General features: G+C 47.9%; 1 protein-coding gene across 1 annotated transcript in view; it reads right to left on the bottom strand.

Annotated features, from left to right (window-relative positions):
- Positions 1-1,093: 1,093 nt before the first annotated feature.
- Positions 1,094-24,216, bottom strand: part of GALNS (galactosamine (N-acetyl)-6-sulfatase) — a 43,030-nt gene continuing 19,907 nt past the window's right edge. The window contains exons 11-14 of the mRNA XM_042885838.1: positions 22,175-22,277; positions 14,471-14,592; positions 4,629-4,746; positions 1,094-2,295 (exon numbers count right to left, since the gene is read on the bottom strand). Coding sequence (XP_042741772.1) covers positions 2,209-2,295; positions 4,629-4,746; positions 14,471-14,592; positions 22,175-22,277 — 430 coding nt within the window. The 3' untranslated portion in view covers positions 1,094-2,208. The remainder of the gene's footprint in view (positions 2,296-4,628; positions 4,747-14,470; positions 14,593-22,174; positions 22,278-24,216) is intronic.

Here is a 24,216-nt window from a genome sequence, read left to right as displayed (position 1 = left end):
CTTTGGGAAAGGCATTGATTTAAAATGCTGCCCGGCTGTCCAGCTGTAGAACTACTGTTCTTATTTAAAGCAGTCGCTTCTTTCTACGAAGCTTGATCTTTTCTAGCTACCAAACGCAAAGCAATGAAGTAAACAAACTTCAAGTCATTTCCAGCAGCCAGCTTTGTAGTGCAAAGTTTACGTCCAGTATCTATGCACCGAGGGACTATTTCAGTAAAGGATGGGGACTTTGTGTGCTGAGTAACCAAACACTGAGCGCGCTGAGCGCGGGCTGCTGTGCCCAAGCAAGTAATGCAGAGGAGGAAAAAAGCAGTGTCTTGAAAACTGCAAGCTGCAAGAGAGACGAGAATGAAGCGGCAGGCAGGGCGCGTGGCTCCCAGCACATGGCACGCTGACCATGTGCACGGTGCAAAGGCTGAGAACTGGGCAGGGTGTCTGGGGGAGCACCCAGCAGAGCTGCAGCCCTGGGATCTGCTCACAGGCAGCGTGTAGAGATGAAGCTGTTGCAGTTTGCAGCCGACGCTCACAGCTGTTGGAGAGCTGACAGCGGCGTGCAGGCGGCCGTGGTGACGGACTCCCTCGTCTGGTGGTATCTTTATTTGTGGTAAGAATGGAGCCTTGGGCTGGGAACGCCTCTGGCTCTTGGTTAGGGCAGGTAGGGGCTCGGATGGCACACAGCCTGCGGGCAGGGAGGTGCTGAGGGCCTGGAGTTGGCTGGAGCACTGTGCTCATTGCAACCTTAGAGGATTATCCAGCTTCAGGAGATGGGTGCTAGGAATTACTGTGGAGATGAAACATAGGAATTGGGGGGATGAGTGTTTGGGATTATGGGGTGGGCGAGGAGAACAAGTTGAGAGGTCTGCGGGAGGCAGAGTGTTAACACAGAAGCTGTCAGCATGTCTCAAGCCAGCTTCAGCTTTGCCTGGGAAGGAAGCAGCCCTACGGAGTACCTTGATCCTTCTCAGGGCAGCAAAATGCCTTGTGGAGAGGGCACGTGTCCTGCAGCAAATGGGAGGGGTGGAAGCAGACCCGTCAGTGTGCAGACAGCAAGCTTACATTGCTTCCAACTCTTCCCTTACAGCTCCACAACAACCCTGCTACAACCCTGAACAGAACAACCCTGGTTCTGTTCGAGAGACGTTTATTAGCAACAGTGAGGGGGGTGAAAAACAGACCCGAAACGGGGTGAGCAATTTACAATGTGAAATTATGCGAAGAATCTGCATTTACCATGAACTCTGTTTAGAGAAGTGCTGCACCCAGGCTGGGGGAGAGTTTGCACAAGGAGAATTCCTCGGAGAGCATACGCTGGAAACAGGGTCAAGAGTTAACGTGTGATGCAAACGGGCATTTCTGAGCCTGCAGTTGGCTGGGCCCAGGTCACGAGACTGAAAGAGCGACTTACACCATATTTGGATCGAGACTTTTGGAAATGAAGACGATCCCACACGTGAACCACAGAGCCCCAGCTCCCCAGAACGCTCTGCACACCACCAATGAGGCGATACTTACAGGAACCCTACCTGCAAGTTTCTTTACAGCGTGACCTGCTGAGCGTTTTGCAGCCACAGAAAGAAAACACGTAGGGCATCCTGCCTGTGCTGACCCCTAGTTGAGAAGAGAATGCAGCACTTGTTTGCACTCAGGCATGCACAGCAGCAGCGTGGGCCGTACGGCTGCACCCAGTGCTTGCAAGCTTAGGAAGAACAGGCGAAAACAAGCCGGTGTCCAAAGAGTTCACAGTGGAAATGGAATGTTAAAACAACAAGTTATATGCAAAGAAAACAAGGGCAGCTTGGGCAGGGCTGTACGTTTCCTGAGCAGTCTCCTATGGCTGCTGCTGGGGCATCCACACGATGCAGTGACTCCGGAGGTCAGCTGGAAGAAGCCAGAGGAAAGGTGCAGCCGTGGTGCTTCTGAGCTCACGGCAGAGCTGGGGTTGTCCAAAGATCTCTCACAGTTAAAACAGTCCTCACTGCAAATTTACCATTTACGGAAACGATGAAACCAACAGATGAGGACAGGCTAAACCCTGAGCACCAGCAATATAAACACCGTCCCTTTTGGAAGAGCAAATGATGATATCACACAGACATCACACCCTTCCTGGGTAAACAGGAGTGCCAACATGAAAAGAGATGCATTGTAAACTCTGCGTCCAGGCGGTTAGAGGGCTTTTGGGGCAGCTCCTGAAGGCTGCAGGAAAGATCAGTGAGGCCAAAAGCACTTCTTTGGATCAGACTTGGGTGGTTTCAGGCACTTCCCTAGCTTCTCACAGCCCGGGGGAGACCAATTCTGTTAAAAAACAAACAAAATACACAGGAAAAAAATGAAGTTAGACGTTCACGCAAAGTATCTGCTGAGCCTTGCATCCTAATGGACCCCTTCTGAAAAACAGAACTCTTGCAGCTGGGATCATCCATCTTCCAAGCTCAAATCCTATTCAAAAAGGCTTTAGGGAAGACTACAAATCCTTATGCATCATGATTCCCTCTGTTGGAATATGGTGGTCTCTCCTGCAACCTGGTGGGACTCGTAGTGACTTCTTCCCTTCCCTGCAGCAGTTTGGAGCACACAGATCACAAGCTGTTGGTGAATTCCCAGTTCTCCTACCATCCAGAAAGGATCTCATACCCCCAGCACTACAATTCCCATGTGCTTTATTAAGGAAGCAAGTAAAAAGCACCAGTGTTTGAAGGCTGAGGGTGTGAGAGAGAAAAATGTCTGTTTTAAACGAGCATTCTGATGGACAAATTAATGAGCAGTGGACTAGGAGGCATTTATGAGCCAACTACACCAATGCATGCAGAGCAAAACTGTTCTCCTCCCTTGTTTTCCTGCTTCTTGAACTACCTTTCTCCAGCATGCACACAACAGAGAAGCAGCATCAGAAAGGAATCCCACTGCAAACCTCAGCTTCCAAAGGGATTAACAGAGGAAGGAGGTGGGATGACAGAGTTCTTTCAATTTTAGGGTTTTTTTTTTTTTTTTGGTGTCATTTAACATTTGGGTCTGTGCCAAAGTGAATGGCAGATCTCTGCCCTCAGAAATCTTGTGTGTTCTTTCCCTGACTCTCCAAGTCCCCCCATGGGAGATCCTCGCTGTCGCCCGTTAACGCTCAGCTCAGCTCTGACCTACTGCCTTTTGTGTCATTAAGTTTTTCAAGTCATTAAACTGATGAAGTTCCCGTGGAGGTAAACAGAAGCTGAACCCCATCAAAGATACCAGAGCAGGTTTCTATTCCATGCAGCTGACAACAGATGGCAGTGAGACACCAGCTATCTCTGCAGGTCGGGAGCAGAACACAGAGCTGAGCTTGGTGGAACGGCTGCACGAAGGGCTCCAGATCGTTTGCAAACAATTAATGCCTTTTCTAAGTCCATTTCTCCATTTTAAAACGCACCGTGGGAAATTTCAGCTGCTTCACCACTCCGTGGAGGAACCAGAGATCCAAAGAAACAAAGAAAATACTCAGGCAGCACAGATCCAGAGAGAGGGCTGGGGTGTGGGGTGAAGTATGGGACCTCCAGTCCAGCACTTGTTCCACCTTGCAACCCAAAGGCGCCGTGTGCTGACAAACAGCATTGCTGCTCCTGCAGCACCTGCACACATTGCACCAGGGCAGCTGCAAACAGCACCACAACTGCACGTTATTATGAACCAGTTTTGGAGCTGGGAGCACAGAAGAAAACTCTTTCCAGGGAAGGGCTCTGGGAGCAGCCAGACACTGGGGAGAGTGCCTGAGCCCACAGAACAGCCCGGAGGAGCACAGAACAGGGTTTATTAAAGGCAAGGTTGAATAATGAAAGAGAACAATGCAGAAACAATGGTCCTTCAAATGGTTTTCCTGCTTGACATCCAAAAATAAAAGGTAGCAACTGCTAAAAAAGATCTCTGCTTTCTTATTAAGGAGAAAGAGGCAGCTCCATGTTCTGCACTGCTCTGGCTGGCTGGAGGCAGAGCCCAAGCAGCAGGTAGTCCAGGTGTGCTTCATAAGGTTACCTCAGTGTCAGGAAGACTTTGGCTGTTGCTGTTTTGTGTCAGTCTATACAGGCACATCCCCTTAAATTACACAAACTCTTGTCATCTGACATCCTTATCTCCTAAGAACCATCCCGTTTATTTCTCAGGTTCACAACACGCCAAGCAGCTTTTGGAAGGAAAGCCAAACTGTAACTTTCCAACATGCAATTCAAAACAGAACTGGAAACCAGTCTGGCCTGCTCCAGAGCAGAAGGACTTTGGAAGAGACAGGCACAGGTGTGTACAGGATAGGAGACCACACAGCACCAAAGATGCTCAGTGATCTGAGTATCTGACCAGATCCACTGTCTCAGTCCCACCACCCAAAACACAGAGGACTTTTGAGAACTGCAGAGTGGATTGAAAGGAGAAGCATCTACAGTTACAGAAACCTTGGTGTCTCTGAGGGAGGAAGTTACAGCGTGCTGGCAGGCTTTGCACACATAACCCAACTGGCTCTGTACAAGCTATGCTGTGCAGCTGCATCCCACAGGTATCAAACAGCCCTCCCTTCCTCCCCATCCCTTCCCAGCATTCAGTGACATTTTTAAGCCTTGACAAAATGTACTTTAAGCAAAGGAATTGTAAATGCTTTAACTGCTCACCATGACAGCCTTGTCGCACACGTTGAGCTGTGGCACTCCTGGCACCATGGTCTCCTTGTGCTGCTGCACCACAGCAGATATCCGCCTCATAACTCCTTGGTATTCATCACTAGCAAAACTAGAATGTGAAAAAAAATTCAGAAGTTGTTAGTGGGGCTTCCTGAATACAGCAGGTTTGACACACAGCACTGTTAAAGCTATGCCAGAAGACATATTCTGGGCTGCAGCGAAGAAGAGCACGTAAACAGGCAGCCACCACTGCACACCCGCAGCTCCATCGGGAACTAAAGGAGCTGGGCTGAAAGAATCCATCCTGGCTGGGCACGAGGCTGCAGGCCTGATTCCCAGCCTGGGGGGCAGGGACAGCAGACAGCCCTGTGTGCTCCCCAGCACAGCAGCACACGGCTCCCAGCAGAGCAGCTCAGCACAGGGCTGCAGCACGAACAGCTGCTGCTTCCAGCAGCCCCAGTGCCTCACTTGCTGGACAAGAGATGCTGCCAGCTTGCATTGGTTCCCAGGGGGATGTCATTAGCAAAGGAAAGGTGCTTTGGGGTTGTCTGCCGGTGCTTTAAGTGGTTATCTAGGGAGACCAGAGTACAGGACAGACACCTTGCCAGGTACACGACACATAAACAAGTCTGCTAAGGCTGTCCTTCCATGTGTCGCATGTGAGGTCACCCAGTTCCCAGTGCTCCCATCCTCCACTCTTTTGAGAGCTTTTCTGCAGAACGTGCATCACGTGGAGGCATTCACTGAAGGGAAGTGACAGCAATGTCAGTACTTTGTTTTCAAGAGCGTTCTCCAGCTAAGGGTTTCAAATGCAACCAACTGTTGGCCAGAAAAACTCTTCACGATCGCTAAGTAAAATGAACTAATATGCAAACAGGAAGATGGAGAAGAATAGGAGCGACTGGTCCAAGACAAGAATACCTCCTTCATTTTGCAACATTACAGCTTCATTATTGCAAGCTGGGAGCCATCCATCAGGCTCCAAGCCCTCGTACGATGCTATAAATCACCAGACTCTTACCCAACTGTTACTCCAGTAGGTACTTGTTGAAGTGGTTCAGAATCTACTTCAAGTATTTCTAACGTGGAGGATGACCACCCAATGATCTCACTTTGTCCATCACCTTAAGAGTCACTTAAAAAACAGAGAGCGGCAAATTGGCTCTGAAGATAAAAGAGAAACAACGCTGCCTGCTGCTGACCTCGGGCTCCCTTTGCTTGCAGTCCAAGCTGGCCACAGCCCCACACTCCGGCTAATTTCCTACTTTGAAAAACAATCACATTTCAAAGCCCAGCAATGTGCCAATAGTTTCCAGTAAACCCTATAAATATCGCATCTCGGCAGCTGTCCAGAGAGAAGCTGATTGTGGGGATGGGCCTGAGCGCTGCTGATAGAGAAGCGGAAGGGAATTTGAAATGACAAGCTCAAGCAAACTAATCTGTTGCTCTCACGCCCTGCTAGCTGTATCCTGGCTGTATGGCTCTGCATGGACCACGTGGAAATGGTGAAGCCCCCAAATTCGCACGCTGCTCTGTGCATGCATCCCTCGTAGCTCTCAAGCAGCCCCAAGGACCGCTGCGAGCAGAGGGCTGGATGCCACCAGCCACCCCCTATGGCTTCACCCTCACTGAGGACACTCCAGGCTTGGTGAGCATTGCATCCCGGTGGCACAACGGCCTTTCAGCTCAGCCAGATTTCATCCGTGAGTCCTCCGGTTGGGTTTCAAACACAGAAGGCTGTCGGCGCAGCAGCGAGCCTGGAAATATCAAAGCAGGTTTTTAGAAGAGGCCAAGAGCGTTTCATGCTAACTCGTGCCCACACGCAGAGGACAGCTAATGCAGGAGAGCCTGCACAGAGAGAGACAAAGCAGCAGAGCCACGTGTGGCCAGGGAGGGCTCCTAAAGCACGGGTGGGTCCCTGGGCTGCACAGTGCGTGTCGTTCAGATAGCTAATCACTTAACGCCTTCTGCTGCTGCTCTCCTAACGTGTTTATGGCCATCACATCCCTGTGTCATCTCCCCAGCATTCCAGATCTCGTGGAAGCAGACCTGCAAGACAAAATGTTGCTGCTATCTCATTAAGCTCTTTATGCCTTTACAAATGTTTAAGTGCTAAAGAGCCCAATTTCATCCACCGAAGCAGCTTTCCGTACGCACGATTCCAAATTAGCTATAATCTGGACAGACCACTGGAAAACACAGCTGTGGTTGGGATGAAAGATAAACAGTATGTTGTCATAACTGCCTCTTTTTGCTCCAAATGTGCCAGTCCTGTCCCAAGGAAAAAAAAAAAAAATCCTTTTGCTATCATCTTAAATACTGCTTTTATCCACAGCATCGTTATTCATTAGCAGCCTTAGACACGTGAATACTGCAGGGTAACAAAGCAGGTTTGCATCATTTAAACCATCTTCTTGCTTTAATTCCCGTGCTCAGGACACTCCTGGCTGTTTCAGCTTGCTCAGCAGGGACAGGAAATCTTGGCCTAACCTCAGATGCTGGTGGTTTTCAACTGCTCTCCCCTGCAGCTCCTACAGCGTTAGGATATTTGAGCCTTTAGCATTGGCTGAATGACTTCCCTTGGCACACAGAAAAGTCTTGCACTTCTCACAGAAGCACAAAGCTTGCTAAAGCTAAAGAACACATATAGATTATGCTTCGAGTTGCACTGCTAACCTATAAACCTCCCCTCAGTGGGGTTTAACATGCTCTTAAGCTGGCTAAACCTGTTGATACTGGTTTAAAACATATCCAATTGCAGCTGCCTTCCCGGTGCTGAAGGACATGGCAGTGACAGACCCCAAGTGCTGGAAGGTGTCACTCAGTGCTGGAAGATCACCACAGAGGTGACGAGATGGCTCGGTTGAACACAGAGCTGTGCTGCCCAGCTGGAGGTACGGCAGGTCTCCAGCATGGTGTGAGGCTGCAGCGCCTGCAGGACAGCAGCCTGGGCACACGCACAGCAAAACTGCTGTCGGCACAAAGCACAGCAAGGCTGGGGCTGATTTTCCCTGCTGGAATACAACGCTTGGTCTGAGGAGCTGAGGTCTTGCTCAGACTGAGCTCTGCAGCTCCGTAACACGTCACAAGATCCAACATCCATGCAGTGCTTTGTCAGGTACCCCCCGTTTGCCTACAGCAAACTCTGCAGCCCTATGAACGAAGTGCATTTCGTGACAAAATCTGCTAGAGAGGACTGCCTGTAATCTGCATGTTAGATGAGGATAATTGCTTCATGGTAATCAGTTAATGGAGCTGGGAGCCTCTCCTATTCGGGAACCACAGTCCCCTCCTTTCCTCGAGTGCATATACAGGTCTGGACTGCAAAGGCAGGGCTCGCTACATGCTCCACAACAAAACAAGATAATATCTGTACAGGTGTTTGGGTATTGTTGTCTGAGCAAGGCTGCAGATCTCGCTGCCTCCAGGGCACGCTGCATTTTGTATTCCAGCTCAACAATCCTGCAGAAGGAGAGCTGGGAATAGTAGTGGAAGAATGAGAGCGCGGCGGCGAGGGTGAGCAGGTGGTGTTGTGAGGAGTTTGCTAAAAGAGATCCCCCAGCGCACATGGAATTATTCCACGCTCAGAATGAGCGAACGGAGTGGACAAAGTCCAGGGTCATTACACTAATTGACACTTTACCTCCGGGAAGTCTCTGGAGAGCCAATCAGGGCTGGATTGCGAGCGCAGGGTCCCAGGCACAGGTGTGGTCTGTGCTTAGTTCATTTAGTGTAATTGTGCCTTGGCAATCTGTTCCCATCTCCTCCCTCTCCAAACAGCTCCGAGTGTAACCTGCTCTGCTATTAACCCCACCGTGCCCTACGGTGAAATTCAGGTTGCAAGGAGGAGGGTTTGCTGACACGCTGCCTTTGGTATTAGAGCACTGGCTCAGTCCCTTGCCTTCAGCTCTGCCACCATCCCAACCTGCAAGGGAGAGGAAAGGGGATGCTCTGCCACAATAAATACACTGTCATAAATACACAATAAATACACTGTCATAAATACACAATACACTGTCAAATGCATCAAAGCCACAGGAAAGTAAAGAACGCCTTCAGCCTATTTTTCTTCCAGATCCAGATCCTGATGTGTTAATTTATCCTTCTTCCTGATGATTCGTATGCAGGCACAGCCACGTACCTCTATCCTGAGAGTGACAGAACCATGGTACTGTTCAAAGGAACGTGACCCAATGGCTGCTGCACAGTGCCTTCCATAGGAACGTGATGGTGGGCTCTCAAGGGCAGCTTTTGCATTTACGGAGGGAGAGCGCAGGACTTGGCTAATCATTTGTGTATTTTACTTCCTCCTCCTCTGAAATTATTTTAATTAAAAAAACAAAACCAACAACATTATTTTCAATTGTGAAATACACCTAGATTCAGGTACTTTGATTTTATCTGTTATCAGTGCCATTAGGCTGCTCTGCAATGTGGTTTCCCATCTTGTCTTATTACTCAGCCTTCCTCTGTTCTTTTTTTCTACCACCATGTTTCTCTGGAATTTAACAGCCTGCACGTTACAAAGGGTTACGGAGCTCCGCTTCTGAAACACAGCAACACTGAGAGGTTCACAGGGCCAAACAAAAAAGGAGCCAAACAGAAAGCGCAGGGTAATCCCTACTGTAAGGCATCCACCAGACCCAGATGTAAGCACCCCAGCAGGTGTGATGCCCCTCACCTTTGTGGCTTCAAACAGCATTTTGCATTTTGAAACAGGCTCACGTGGCTCTTCCAATATTCCCTCTTGCACAGCATCCCTCCAGTCCAGGCAGTAACTCAGCAAACTACCTGTAGGCTGCAGGTCTGCTGCAATTAAGCACAAGTTACAGGTCGACATCAGACGCCACAGCGCAGAGCCCTAATCCAGGACTGAGCAGCAACCCATCGAGCCGAGTTTGCCTCCATCCTTATTCCTCCATGGTTTCCATAGCTGTGGCTTTCCTCAGAGCCTCCTCTCCTGTGGCAGCAGTCAATTCACTCCTGCAATGCAGCTGTTGCCATTTCCTTTTATTTATTTATTTTTAAACCAAGCAGGCGAGGAGTCAGCACCTCCCCTGGGCAGAGTTCTGGCTCTTTGTTATCCACATCTTCCCCTCTGTTTTGCACCTTCCCTCTTTTCTCAGCACAGAGGTTTCTGCTCTGATCACTAAGGTGAGACTGGCAGCCTTCCTATCAGATCTTTTCCCCCCTAGCTTCCCTCCAGGAGCTTCTTCCCTTCTTTGCTGCTTCCATAACCAGTGCAATTACCTCTCTGATAATTTCCAGGACTTTCCATCTGCTCAGAACAGGCATTTGTGAGCTCTCTTGTTAATTAATGTGTTCTAAAAATCATTACGTTCATCAACCACATCTTATCACTTCCACTTTTTCTTCCATAATAGTCAAATCCATTGCCCTAAGTAAAATGTAGGTGTTCTGTCATTCCAACTGAAGCAAACTCAGTTCTGAACGGAGCTAATAGCTCAGAGCAGGCCGTTACCAGCCCCGAGTACCAACAGAACGTGAGCTGTACTTAATTGCTATCAAGGCTTTCTACCTCTGGTGCAAACAGAACTTCAGAGGATTTTTGCTATGAACTCTTTCTGCAGCTTTGGAGCCTTACCCAAGCTGCTCCGTCTCCTTCACTTTGCACTGCCTGTTTTGCTAGCTGTATTTTAAGCTGTGCCAGTTACGTATTGCTGCTCGTGCTCTTCCTGACTGGCACAAAGTACTTCAGTAAAATACAACCTCTAACTCAGGTGGTAAAGCTGACAGCTGGCTGGGGAGATACCAACAGATAATTTAACTGAATTTGTCAAATATAGGCTGAGTGGAGAAACGAGTTCCATGCGTGGGACTTAGGGGACACACAATACCCCGAACACAACAGACTTCAGTAAGGAAGATGACCTATCAGATGTTCTACTTCTGCATTTTGATAAATTTGGTAACCAAGGCACTCTGCAGTTTGAGTGTTTTTATGGGAAACAAAATCAACCAACCAAGAAAACCCAAACCCCCAAAAATCAGTTGGTGCATCTAGGGAGGAAACAAAATACCGCTCAGACTCACAGAAACGCTTCTGCTTTGTGTGCTGCTTAACACACAATCTACATTTAAAGCCTGAGAGCTTAAGAAACAAACAAGCCAAAAGCATCTTCTATCTGGCAGCCTACACAGATCTACTCAATCTCTCAAATGACCAAAGACACGGGATGTTCATTTCTCTCTACACAAAGGCTAGATAACGATGTAACTATTGCTTACATACATACAGTTACGTTGCCATTTCTGGCAAGCAAAAGAAATATTATTTACCAGGAACCACACTCCTCTGAAATGCACTGCCCACACGTACCCTTGCATTGCAGGTGTTCTTATTACAAGCACCTCTCCAGATGCCAGTGCTGCCTTATCAGTACCTCATCCTGCTGCCAGACAGACCTGGAGCACCTCCTGTGGTGCCAAGCTCCTCTCTATTCCAGGACCAGAGCCCCACAGCTCCCAGCTGAGTCTTCTCTTTTCTCAGAAGAGGGATCAAAGCCTGGCAGTGAATGTACCTGATGGCAATGCTGAAGGTCAGCCACAGGACAGGGATTGTGCTCCATCCCACCTGCTGATGCGCTGATGTAAAAATGGCATCAGTGGGGCAAGCTCAGGCAGGACTCACAATGTGCATCTGGCATTGCTGTGAGTTCCAGCTAACAACGTGGAAAGTCAGTGAGGCTGCTGGGCTGAAGTTGCAAGCTGGACAAACGTCAGTAGTTACCTTCCAAGGCAATAGGGGCAAACACAGTTACATCCCCTGGCAGAAGACGAGGTGCTGGAGGCGATCCAGCCCAAAACAGAGGGGCAACTGCAGGAGGGAACAGCCACTGCCCTGTTAGGAGGGTCTGCTCCTAGAGTCAGACGTGCAGGAGGATGCACACCCAGCCTCACGTGTAGGGGAACCTAAGTGCAGAGTGCCATAGGGCTCAGAACTGCCAGACGTGTCCTCAGCGTGACGACAGGGCCTGCCTGTAATGGCCTGACCAGTTTTCCCACTGCACGAGAAGAGCTCCTGAGATAAGCTTTTGCTGATAATGCTTCCAGGCAGGCTTTGGGAAGTGCAGCAAGCTGTGTCAGGGACAGGAAGCACTTCACAAAGCCCAGGGAATTGAAAACTTCACATGCTCTCTCCAGCTCTTGAAGGACTTCTACCTTTGGTGATCCCTGTAGCAGCCAGGTCTCCAAGAATGACAGAAAAAGCCAATTTCTATGTTCTGAGATGAACTGAAAGCAAAGCCTTGAAAAAGTCTCCATCTCAAGCAGCACTCTCACAAACATTCACAGACAATTCAGATGAGACTGCTTAAATATAAGCACTCTGCAATCCAGGAGCGTTGCCTCAGCTGACTGATCTGACTGATTTCCAGGACACTTTGGCTCTGAAGAGCCCAAATATATAACCTGTAAATCTCTCTGGAGGTGTGTGATGCCTGCCCTTCAAACGAAGCCATGAAACCTCTTTGCATGTGGTTCTGCACGTGCCACTATGCCAAACTAATGCAAATCAAGACACACAACACGTGACTACAACATCTTTTTTTGGGGGAAAGGGTTGAACTAAAATAAGGAATAAATAATTTTAAATGTCACTAAAGCAAACAAAGAGAAACACGGGATATCAGTGTGCCATGATGCTCCTCCATAGACTACAGAAGAGCAGAAAACCTATTAAAACCAGGTGTGGATTCAACAAGGCAAAATAGTACACGACATAGAAGAGGGAAACACCAAGAAATCAGGGAGGCAACGCAATTTTCTAAAGGCTTTGGCAACAAAAGGAGAAGCCAAGCTGGTGGAAGAGTGTGATCCACCTTGCTGCTCCAGGGCTGCCTGGGGATGAACGGGGGCTGTGGCCAACGTGGGCTGTGAGCACAGGCGACACAACGCAGGCAGCACACAGCCAGACAGATGTGTGCTTGGAGGAGAATGCTGGATTCCCTTCTGAGAAACATTAGTGTCGGGACTCCCAGCAGGCTGCCTGCCAAGGGGGATAATTAAGCTAAATAAAAATACACAACAGGAACAGCTCCACAAATGAGGATAATTTAATTACCACATTGGATATAGGAGACCCACTTCCCATGAGTTTTCCACTGCGACCAGAGAGGAGACAACAGCAACACAACGTGCTGCAGAAGAGTCATTTATGAAGAAGCAGCTTTCTATTAAGGTCTGCATATTAAGCAAAGCTACAGCTTCCCATAATCATGTCTTGGTATAAAATTCAATCAAAGAAACTGCTTTGAGTGTCCAAAAATCAATGGAAGCATACAACAAAATGATTGCAGATGTCACTCTGGGATTTATTTCAGCGCTCAGCCCGTGGTGGTTGTAAGGAGCAACCTTTATTCCTTCCCCAGATGAGAGGGAAGCAGGAATCCTGCAAACAGCCCTTAGACAGGATCTCCCCTCCATCAGATCTCTCAGAATTTGAGAGCACACAAACAGCAGACAACCTGCAGTTCGCTTAATACCACCATTCACTTAATTTCTGGAAGAAGGAGTCATTTCTATCCATTCATCTTTCTAAAATAAAGTAGCTGTTCAATCGAACAGGGCATAATCTCATCTGGAATCCCAACCCAGCAGCATCGTTTCACTGAGCTGAATTTAAAATACAGGAGCTGCAGATTTGCTTTATTCATTAGTGCTGAAATGCAATAGAAAGGAAGAGCTAACGTGCTGGGCTTCTGAAGAGCTTTATACACTGCCTAATGCACCTCTAGGGTGCTCGTCTGTTAAGTGAGAGAGAAGTGAAAATATTTTTCCTCCCCTTCTCTCTAGTGGAAACACTTAGTGGACAGCACAGGCTCAGTTCTTTTGGAAGTAATGGAGCGAGTGTATCCACTCAATTATTTAAAACAGTTGAGTAATTGCAGTCCTGTCAGCTCAGGAAACATCTCTCTGTTAAAGCTGCTGCACAAAACCATGTCTGTGCAGGCACTCACCATGCCTGTGCTGAAAAGAGCACTGGTTTCTCCTTTATTTGCTTCCACACCCTCCAAGCCAGGGACACAAGTGAGGGATGAGGCTGTGTGCCTCTGCCTGTGTCTAATCCTGCCAGAGAACAAAACTCACTCAGAGGACAGGAGGGAGCTGGGACACCTCAGCAGCTTTTTGGAGGTGCCAGATTTACGTGTGGACAGTGCTGGCTGATGGCTACATAAATCCTTACAGAAATCTCTCGGGGCATGGAGTGTGCTGGAGATAAATATTACAATAGTAGGCTTACAGGAAAATGGATTTGGACAGCCAGGAAGCCGAAGGAGGGAAAAGGATTGGGCAGAAAGTCTCGCAAAGACTCTCTGGAGAAGCTCATTTAGCGGGCTTGGAAACTGATGGGTTGCCCCATTTGCCTGCACAGATTCCAAAGCAGTGCATAGAAAAAACCACTGCAGAGCACAGGAAGATCACCAGGGGTTTCTTCCCCAGCCCCAAAACACGCTGGGAATTGCAGCAGAGTGGCTGCACGCAGGCACACTATTGCTGCTGCTTCATTCCACAGCTGACCCACACGTAGCCCTGTCCTACCTAGGAGTGAACATTTGCCTCCTGTAGGCAGTGCTGGGACACAAACCAAGAACTGCTGGCCTGATGAGCTGAGCCACGAACGTGTGCTCACCCACCCAGCTCGACCAACTGAAAATGCTTGTTCCTTTTCTTCGTTACTCACACAAGTGATGGCTTTCTGGGAGAGTTTTCAAGCAGATTGTAAATATAAGAACAGCTATCGAGGCAAATGAATTATGTAAAGTGTACATCGGCAGTGCTGAGTGTTTTCACACCTTTGTTAATTGGCTCACCTTAACGGGTATTTCTCTCCAGGGTCCCTGCCCAGGTGGAAGAGCAGTGGCAAAGTGCTGTGCTCCTCCTGCAAATGTGTTGTCACTCCAGAGACATTCTGTCCAGGACAGAAATCAATGCCCTGCGGTGAAGAGAAGGAAACAGGTCATCAAGCACGAAGCAGGGCCAGGAGCACAATTTTAGCTGGTGCTGCTTCCTTTGGCATCTTGTTCCAGTATACCTGTGAAACCCACGATTAGCTTAAACCCAGACAGTCCTCTTTATTCTGCAAACCGGATTCCAATCTGTAGGAGGTAAAATAAGATGATAACAACTCGCATTGCACTGGCATAAACCAGAAGCTAATTTCAAAGAGACGGGTGCATTTGTTGACCTGGTTTACGGCACCTCAGAGAGCTGGTATTGAAGCACTCAGCTGGGAACGAGAGCTGTGCTAGGAGAATTGTATTATGCCTGAGACTGAGAAACTGGGACCTCTCTGCAGCGACAGAATGAAGGGCACAAGGACTGGGGTTCTGTTTGCCACCAGCAGTGGGTAAGTGCTCGAAGGCCATTGAGGGCCAGAGCCAGTAGTCAGCTCGCAGGCCCGGAGCAGCCAGCTCTCTGCATCTGCCCTTGCAGCTCCCAAACTGCAGCCAGTTATTAGCCAGATGTCAGGCTAATAACCCAGAGCCTGCCTGCAGCCTTGTGGGCTAACAGAACACATTTAGCCCTGGGAACAGCAAAAAATGTAAAGCACTCATTTCACTGAACAGAAAATAACGCGGGGAGCCCTGTGGACCAGCAAGGGCTGGCACCTGGTAAAACCCAGCTTTAACAATTCCAGCCAACACGCTGCGCTCCTCACAATACCTGAGACAAGGACAGAGACGTGGAGAGAGGGTAAATGGGAATATTTCAATGGAAAAGCAGCTGTAGCATTTGCTTAAAAAGCAAACAAACTGAAAGGCTCTCTACAGATGTTGGTAGGATTTGATTGGCAAACCATTTTCTAAAAATATCCTGTGTTTTTAATGGACAGCTGGTCAGTGGAGCAGTTAATATTCTGCTTTTCAATAAAGCAGGAAGGTTAGAAGCCCATGAAATCCCATTTATCTGCACAGAGCTATAGATTCCTGAATCACTGACTGGAAAAATAAGAAAGTTGCTTGATAGGTTGTAGTGGCCGGCCAATAATGGACTTTAAATGGATACAAAAATGATTGACCTTCCCACCTTCTGGTGCCGCAGGCCTCAGAAAAAAGAGTGAAAAATAGATTTTTATTTATTTTTTTTTCAAAAGGAACAGTTAATGAAAAGGTATCAAAGCCTACATAATATCCAAATTATAATTTGGATGCAAATCAAACAAGCAATTTAATTAAGAGCCCGCTAATTGGTACAATACTCTTTGGCTGCAAATGCTTCTTTCTGAAAGAAGATTTTAGCCTCTTGGGTATTTATTTATATACTGCTCTGCTTACGTTTTGTCTTCTGTTTCCTTTAGCCAAGGCTCCACACTAAGGCTCAGGGAAGCCCCAAAGCCTCCTAGGAAAGAAGGTGCTGTGACACCTTGCCTGAGGCCACCAGCCAAAGGCTATCTGTCTTTCTAATCTAAGCAGTCAATGCCCTGCTCAAAAGCAGTCTGCTGGGGATAACAATAATCAATCAAACTTACTGTTTTGTGACACTGATAAATAACTCTCCTAAAGCACGGCTGAAACCACGCTTTAAATTCCTGAGGCCTTTCAACTTTACCTCCACAAACATAACAGACTATTATTATTTTTATGTACTGTGTGACTGCTGATATTCAGCCACCAGAGGCAGCTTGAAAGTTATTTTCTCCCTGCTCGTCAGCAAATGAGCAAAATGTGAGAGGCACCATTCCATCTTCACATACCTGACGAAGGCATTGTCCAGCATCACAGCAAGTGATACGCTACAGATACAGATGGTGGGGCCTGCTCCTCTGCACACATTTGGCAGGAAACAATATTTAACGTATCACCCACAAGCTCTACTTCATCCTGCTTCTTATCTCAATGCATTTTCAGTTCTCAGGATGGAAAGAAGGAAAAAAAAAAAATCAGTTACAGCACCGAGCTGAAAGTCTGGGATCCTCACGTCCAGATTGCTTTTAATTTCTGGAGCAAAACCAGAACAAACTAAATCTGCTTGGGATTTGAGGATTATTTAAAGATGAGGCAATCCACGCTCTGGAGCATCTGGACGATGCCTCTAGCTGCTTGGAAAGCATGAGGATTTGGTCATGTGTGTTTCTGGGGGCTGGGGGCACAGGGATGTGCCCAAACTCCTTGCGTCCACCTCCGACAGCAGAGAAGGAGCAGGAAGGAAACAGCTCTGCTGCCCCACATGCAGGCTGAAGGACGGCAGGTCTGGTGGGGGGGTCTCCTCTCGAGCACTTCTGTCGGTGAAGGTCACTAGAAGATAACTGGAAATCATTAAATAACTCTTTTTTCCTTTTCTTGTAAAAGCCTGATCTGACAACACGCCCCACACATCCCGAGGACGCTGCAGGCTTTAGCACTAAATACAGACGTGCCCAATTCTCAGCTGGAGCAAAAGCCAGCTCGTGGCATAAGAAGCACAGAGGTCTCCTCATTTACTCCACACGGCCAACAGGATGGCAGCTTTGCTCAAAAGGAAAGCTGTATCACGTGAAGAAGAGCAAAGAGGCAGGGAGGCACAGCTGCCCCTTCCTCCAGGATGACAAAACCCCAGCCACCACTTTGTTTTTATTTACTTGGAGCTCTTTGGCAGACTGTTAGTGACCATGTGCAGGGGATCAGTTAAAGCCCACGCCTTCTATTCCACTCTGCTCACAATCCAAGGCAATTTGCATGTTGACAGTAACACTGATCAAACAAAGCAGAAAGGTCACTCCCTGTGTTTAAGCAAATTCTTGCATCTTTCCTTCCCAACTCCAAAAGCACACAAGCCAAGCCAGAAGATCCTATCTAGAGCACACCGGCTTTGTGCTTTCTAAGGGAACCGATCAAAGAGCATCAGATGGCAAACAGAAGCATCTCAGCTCCCACACCAGACCTCTTACACCAGCAGCATTCTGCACCTGTCTGCTGGAGGAGTAATCCCAGTAATCATTTACTTTAAGAAAAAGAAAAGAAAGAAAGAAATACAACAACAAAACCAACCAAGCAGCACTCCCTGCGCATCAGGGAAGCCTTTGGGCGAGCACATCCTTCAGCCCTTCCTCCCAGCAATCACGTAACCCGGATGGTTTTTCCACCCCTAAGACCTGGTGGCAATCGGTCGCACGGCTTATGCTTCAATTTCCAGAGCAAATGGACCACAGATGCTATGTCAATATAGACATGAGACAAATACAGCTGGCTGCCAGCGCGGGCTGCGCGCCAAGCGATGGAATCACCACTTGTGTCAACGTGAGCCCTCTGGCAATTCGTCACCCTGGCGCTGGCCCAGCTCGCTCCGACCTGACAGGCAGAGGCTGAATTTGATGGCAGCGCAGCAAATCTGGGGGCTGCCTGCTGGTCATGGCTCCTCATTCCATCACACGAGACCCAGAGCCGCGTTCGTATCGGAGGGAGAAAAGATGAGCGGTTCATTAAAGCCAGGCACGTTTCTCCCTCTTTGCCACGGCGCCGGTAAGCGGCCGCTGTCACCGCAATGGAGGCTCTCAACAAAACCTCCCGGCCCGCAGCTCCGACTGCCTGTTGAACAAAAATTGCTTCTAATGTGTTAACTGTCTGGAAGAGACCCCCGAAGATGGGCAGATCGGAGAGCCCCCGTCGGCTCTGAGGCAGCAGCGATCAATGGCTAGCTCATGCGCTCAGAGGACCACAATCAAATGTCATTATTTGTCAGGTTCTACTTGACTTCACATCCCCCTCGCAGAAAAGGCTTTATCGATCCCTCCGTGCCGAGGAGAAGGGCAATCAGACAGACTGCAGCAGGAATAACCCCGTGGCATTTTACATTAAAACAATAGCATCTTCTATCGCAGGCACCTCCACTGAGAGACACAGGAGCCCCTCTGAAAAATCACTGAAGGCTACTAACAAGATACTAAGCTGACAGCAGAAAGGTTGATGCTATCAGCCACTCTCCAACGAACCCAAGGGCTTTTTCCATATTTCTAATATTATTTTTTTTTTTTCCCCTTCTTGCATCACTGCTCTCAGAAGGCACAAGGATGGTGATTTCCTTTCTCCTACCTCCTCCACATCGCATTACCTGAAGCAACTCCTGAAGGACTTGCTGGCTACTTGGGTAAATCCATCAAGAAAAGCCATTTGTCTCCTCTTCCAGGCCTCTCCTTCCAAATGAGGAAGGTTACACGTCCCTTTGACCAACAGGACAAAACGACTGCTAACAGAACCAACTCTGGGCATTCACATTTTAGGAAAAAGAAGCTGCGAACCCACCAACACTGCTGCGGAAACCAGCAGCAATACAGCAGCAATGTGTGAAACATCACCTCCTCACACAGAACTGTCATGCACTCTGCAGTCAGGAAGAGTCCTGGGTGCCTTGTGCTGTGCAGAAGGAGCTCCTCAGGCTTTTCCTTACTTCCTCATTCCTCTGCAGCATCAGCCCTTCCGTCCCTGGCTTGGTAAAGGCCAGTGGTGTTGCTGAATTCTGCCTGGGTTCAGTTTGAAGTCTGGGCTCAGCAGCCAGGGCACAGCGATGGTGGTGAACATCCCACAGACCTTGGTCACATTCAGTGAATCCCACACGTTCTCCACAGACTTCTCTTTCAGTTTTTCTCCACCAACCCACGTCCCATTTTTTTTTCTTCCACCAGGAACTGAACCACGCGCTTCATCTTTGTGAAAGCTGACAAATCTCAGTACCAAGCCATAAGGCAGAGGATGCAGACCAGTGAGGGCACACCAATGTCATGGGGGTCTAGGACAACCAGCAGCCTGTGTACTGCTTGTACAGGATGTGCCCAGTGTAAATACTCCAAGTGCCAGATGGAGAGAAGCATTCATCTGCCTGTTATGCTTCCCGAGGCTTTGCTTTCCATAAGCTGCTTCCCTCTGGTAGATTTTTATTTATACATACATACTTTATTACTTAACTAACTTAGACCACATTCAAGTGCATAGCTTTCCAGGTTAGAGGCCAAAATTGCACATTCTTTCTAGTTAATCCCATCAGGGCTGGTAGTCCTAAACTGACATGACTGTGCCTGGTCCCCAAGACGTGCAATAATTTCCAATGTCAACATGAAAATATGATTCCTGGATGCTTTAGTGGTACAATCTCATCTAAAAGTCAAACAAATATGCACGATGCATAGATTAAAACCAGTGCAAGTTTTCCGTATCACTGGTTTCCCACACTGTCAGTTAACAAGGGAATTTGAAAGGAAAAGGAGGTTTGGGCAAAAGGTGCCACGTATGCATCAAAATAGTGAGAAACTCAACCACCCCCAAAAACAAACCTTTTAAAACTGTGCAGACGGCCATTCTGACACATCTGGCCAACTTCAGGCCCCTTCCAAACGGAATGACATGCCAACCAGATCCATCTGTTCATGCCAGGTCTGAGTGAGGGACCCTCGAGACAGGAAAAATGTCACGTTGGAAAGTTTAACAAAAGCCCCTGTTGGATTCCCAGTGAGGTGAAGGACCCAGGCCAGAGATCAGAGAGCTGACAGGGCCTCGTTAGCTACAGCTCCAATGGGAGGCAAATCAAAGGTATCCAACAGCAAGCCTGCCCACAGACACAACTCCTAATGCCACACACACACGTATGCAAATCCACTTTTCAAAGGAAATTAGCAAACAAATTGGCCTTTTTGATTCCAGCCCAATAGTTGCAGCCCAATATCAGAGCAGCTGAGAACAACAGGCACCAAAAGAGGCGTTGGATCAGGAGGTGAGATTACAGAATTCCCAAAACAAGGCTCACAACTGCGGAACTGTTCTGCATTCTGATTTCTTTCTATTTTTAAACTTGCAAGGCTTGTAATTAATGGCTCGAGGACATGAGGAGAATTGGAACAAATTTCAGCCTCAGCTTCCTCTGCATGTTGTTAATGGCTAGTCTGTCCACTAATGTGCTCCAATTTTACCCACATCAACCACATGTGATACAAGCTGCAGGAAAGCCAGTGAATTTTTAATCATTTCTCTGATGTACAGTATAATTGCTGACTTTTATCAGACAGCAGTTAAACAACAGCTCAGAAAGGAATAAATATTCCTTAATTGCACAACTGCCATTTCTCACAGTAGGAGAGCGTTTGAAATGAGTAACTGGTCCCCATTATCACAGCCACACACGTCCTCAGACATGTACCAATAAGTTCAGATCAATGCAGGCGTTTATTTATGACCAAACAAGGCATGTCAGTATGTGCATGTGCATGTAATACAATGGAGGGCAATTATTCACACCCATGGCAAAAGCATGCCCTCGAGTCCATTCATATGGCCATCCACAACAACAGGTAAGCTCCCAGTGTCTCTCACACAGGGAAAATCCTCATTATGGCACATGTGACATCGGTGCTTTCCTCACAGACTGACCCAGACAAGCACATGGTCTCCTTTTAGCTGTGCAATATTAGGGTTGACACGCAGTGTGCAGTGCATTTTCAGAGTCAACTTTCCTTCCTAATCTGTGAAAAACAGAAACTCCTGGAGCACTGCAGCCTCAGAAAGACAAACACACACATTTACAGCCCTGAATGTGAATGACTCCCTTGGAGCTGACGTCTCCTTCTACCCCCAGGACATCCCCATGAAAGAAACCATGCACTTTTACATCCACAAATGTCACCAGCACTTATTTCTGCACCTGTGACGCCTTGAGGACCCAAGTAAGTTAAAGGAAAGAAAAAAAGGCATAAAGAAAAAAATCAATCATACAAACAATCCCTCCCCAGTACCAGCCTGCTGTCAAAACTGCTGAAAGCTGTGCCATAATGCATTTAGTTCATGTCTACAGGTATCATCAGCAAGGCACACGTGTGAACCTGCCATTCAAGAAACGTCCCAGAGTTCAGCACCCAGGTCTGAGGCAAGGAAGTCCCAGAAGAAGAAAAATAACAGTGTTTAACATCTAATTGTGAGAAGATCAGCCAGAAAACTGCAAAAGCAGCTCCTCTTTGGCAAACAAAATGCGAAGCATCTTACAGAGTGATACGGGCTTGCAGAAGTGCTGGTAATAGATTAAACATATGGAGTGCAGTGTTTGTGATGGCTGCTGCTCTTTCCACTGCACTGAAGAGCTTTCCTTTTCAGGAAAAAAAGACCAATAAAATAGCACATCCCTATCTCCTTTCCACAGTTCAAGGCGCTCTGGGTCTTTTTCACCAGATACACAGATAACTGACCCGTTCATTTGGCATCAGTCTCCAAGCTCTGTAAAGGTACACGTGAAAGATGAGAATTCAGCAGGGAAAGAAGCTTAACGTTAAGGGGCATTAAGTGCTGCTTCAAGGGAACACCACTTGGGACAAGTCAGGCTTTGCTCATTTTCCTCTGCTTGTCTCTGACTCCATTCAGCACAGGGGTGCAGGTGACACCAGTGCCCTTGGATTCTGGAGATTGGGTAGCTCTTAAGAGGCCGTGAAGGAAAGGCTGGTTCGTAAGTGCTCTGTGGCATCCCCCAGTTAAAACACCTCTTTAAATGGTTATTTCCCCCCTGGAAAATGACTGGGAAAGAGAGAAGGAACGAGAGGAAGGCGCAGGTCGGTGTGCTGTTACCTTGCTGTACTCCTCCCAGGAGTTGCTCCAGGTCCAGTAGTGAGCCTTGTAAAGCCCGACTCTCACCGCCATCATCTCATTGCCACGATAATAGAATATGGGCCTGCAAGGGAGAGCAGAACTGCATGAGAAATGCCAGCACGCCAGCCTGGGCAGCTGCTGCCGCTGCCTCGCTGATAAGGGAGACAAACACTTTAATGGCGTCTGACTTCCGATCCAGCTATCAGTCAGAAACAGGCTGCCTCCTAATAGTCTCCACTGCAAGGTTTTCAATTAACATTTTTTAAAGTGTTCATCAAGTCGAGAGCTCACACGGTGCAAGAATGAAATATTATACAGCTTGGCTGCCAGTGATTGTTAATCCTTGAACTATCAGACCCTGTTATTTCCTATAGAGCGTGCCGACTTAAACACCAAATGTCTCAGAAGTGGCGAGCGTCTGCCAGAGAGAGAGAAATAGGGATTCACAGAGAATATGGTGCTCACACTCCTCGTTATGGCAGCATCGACATATGTGCTGTTCCCATCTGAGGCACAGGATGGCCGGGGAGGACACCGGATGCTGGCCAGTTGGGCATTTCAGATCCGAAAAGCTCCATAAAAAAAAGAAACCTGGCACCAAGACAGGCTTCATTTTTAACTCCTGCCCATTCGCTTTCCCCTGAAGCATCATCTCAGCTCATAATGAAATCTGCAACCTCTCCCCCAAAGTTCCCCTACAGGTACTGAGGGCACGATCCACACCCAAGGCACGTGCACTGCGCTTCCTCCCGTGCATCCCAGCCGTGCTCCCTTTGGTCCCTCAAAACGTGCTCTCATTTTTTGAGGGAACAGTACACATTTCCACTGAAATGGTCTATTGCAGGAGAATGGCTTCAGTGGCTGCTGCAGTTTGCCCCACAAGGACACCAGAGGCAGCTCGTCTCTGGCTGTGTCAGCCTGCTGGCAGGAGGAGATCACTGGGCTGCTTATTGCATTGGGAAGGGTATAAGCACCCTTTGTCTTTGATTCAGATACCACTAGGCAAAAGCTACTCTCTCTGGAAAAAACACAGTCCCTAACTATAGGGATAGTTAGGGATAGAGATAAGATTAAAATCTCTGCATCCGAATGACAGGAGTGGCCTTAGATCTCCTGTATTTTAAACCACAGCCTTCCCTGCAGGTTCCTCGCACAAACAATGAGCCTTTGTCATTAGGAACCGCTCATGAACAAAGGGGAAATGCTGCTGCCAGCAGCGCCTGGTCCTGCATCCTAACACCTGAAGTGCCTGTGAAATAAAGGCAGCCTGAGAAGCCTGCCAAAACGCAGGACTTGATCTAAACCAGTTTCATGAACAAAATAAAACAGCCCAAACAAACACGCCACGCTTGAAGCACGCCAGCCTCCTTTTTCCTTGCCATAAACACAGACCATGCGACAGGCTGTGAGTGACCCTCTGCAAGAAGGCACACAGGTTAGGTTTTGCATTAAAAAAAAACCCAACAACAAACGTCTCCATCTTTGAAAAAGGCTTTCAGCTCACACTGAAAATTCTGCTGCCGCCGATTCCTTTCTTTCCTGTTCCCTTTTTTCCTTTATAAACTTAAAAGAACCCTACAACTGCATCCCCTGGAAACGCCTTGGGGCAATGGGAGCTGTGATGTCCCAGTCAGGTTTGGGGTGGAAAATCAATCAATCAATCAATAAGAAAAAAAAGAAGAGTCATCACAGCCTTGAATAATCATTACTGCAACACGAATGGCACTGCTGTAAGAGATGGGTGGCTGATATTTCCTTTATTTTCCCTTTGGTGTCATAAGAAAGCTCCACAAAAGTATCAGGCTGTGTTTGCAGGACCTGCAGCAGCTCATGTGAGCCAGCAGGTAATGCTGCACACATACCTCTCGCTTTAACAGGCACATAAGTAACAAGTTGTGGAACAAAGGCTCCCATCCAACACAGAACAGAACTCAAGTATGTTTTGGATGCGTATGTTTCCTTGCTGTCTCACTGACAAAGAATATATTTGTACTCAGGATTTCCCAGGCTGCCAAATTATC

Source organism: Lagopus leucura, unplaced genomic scaffold (genome assembly GCF_019238085.1).
Source record: "Lagopus leucura isolate 7727_CA_CO unplaced genomic scaffold, USGS_WTPT01 Super-Scaffold_100053, whole genome shotgun sequence".
Classification (NCBI taxonomy): Eukaryota; Metazoa; Chordata; class Aves; order Galliformes; family Phasianidae; genus Lagopus; species Lagopus leucura.
This window is presented reverse-complemented; position numbering and strand designations above follow the sequence as displayed.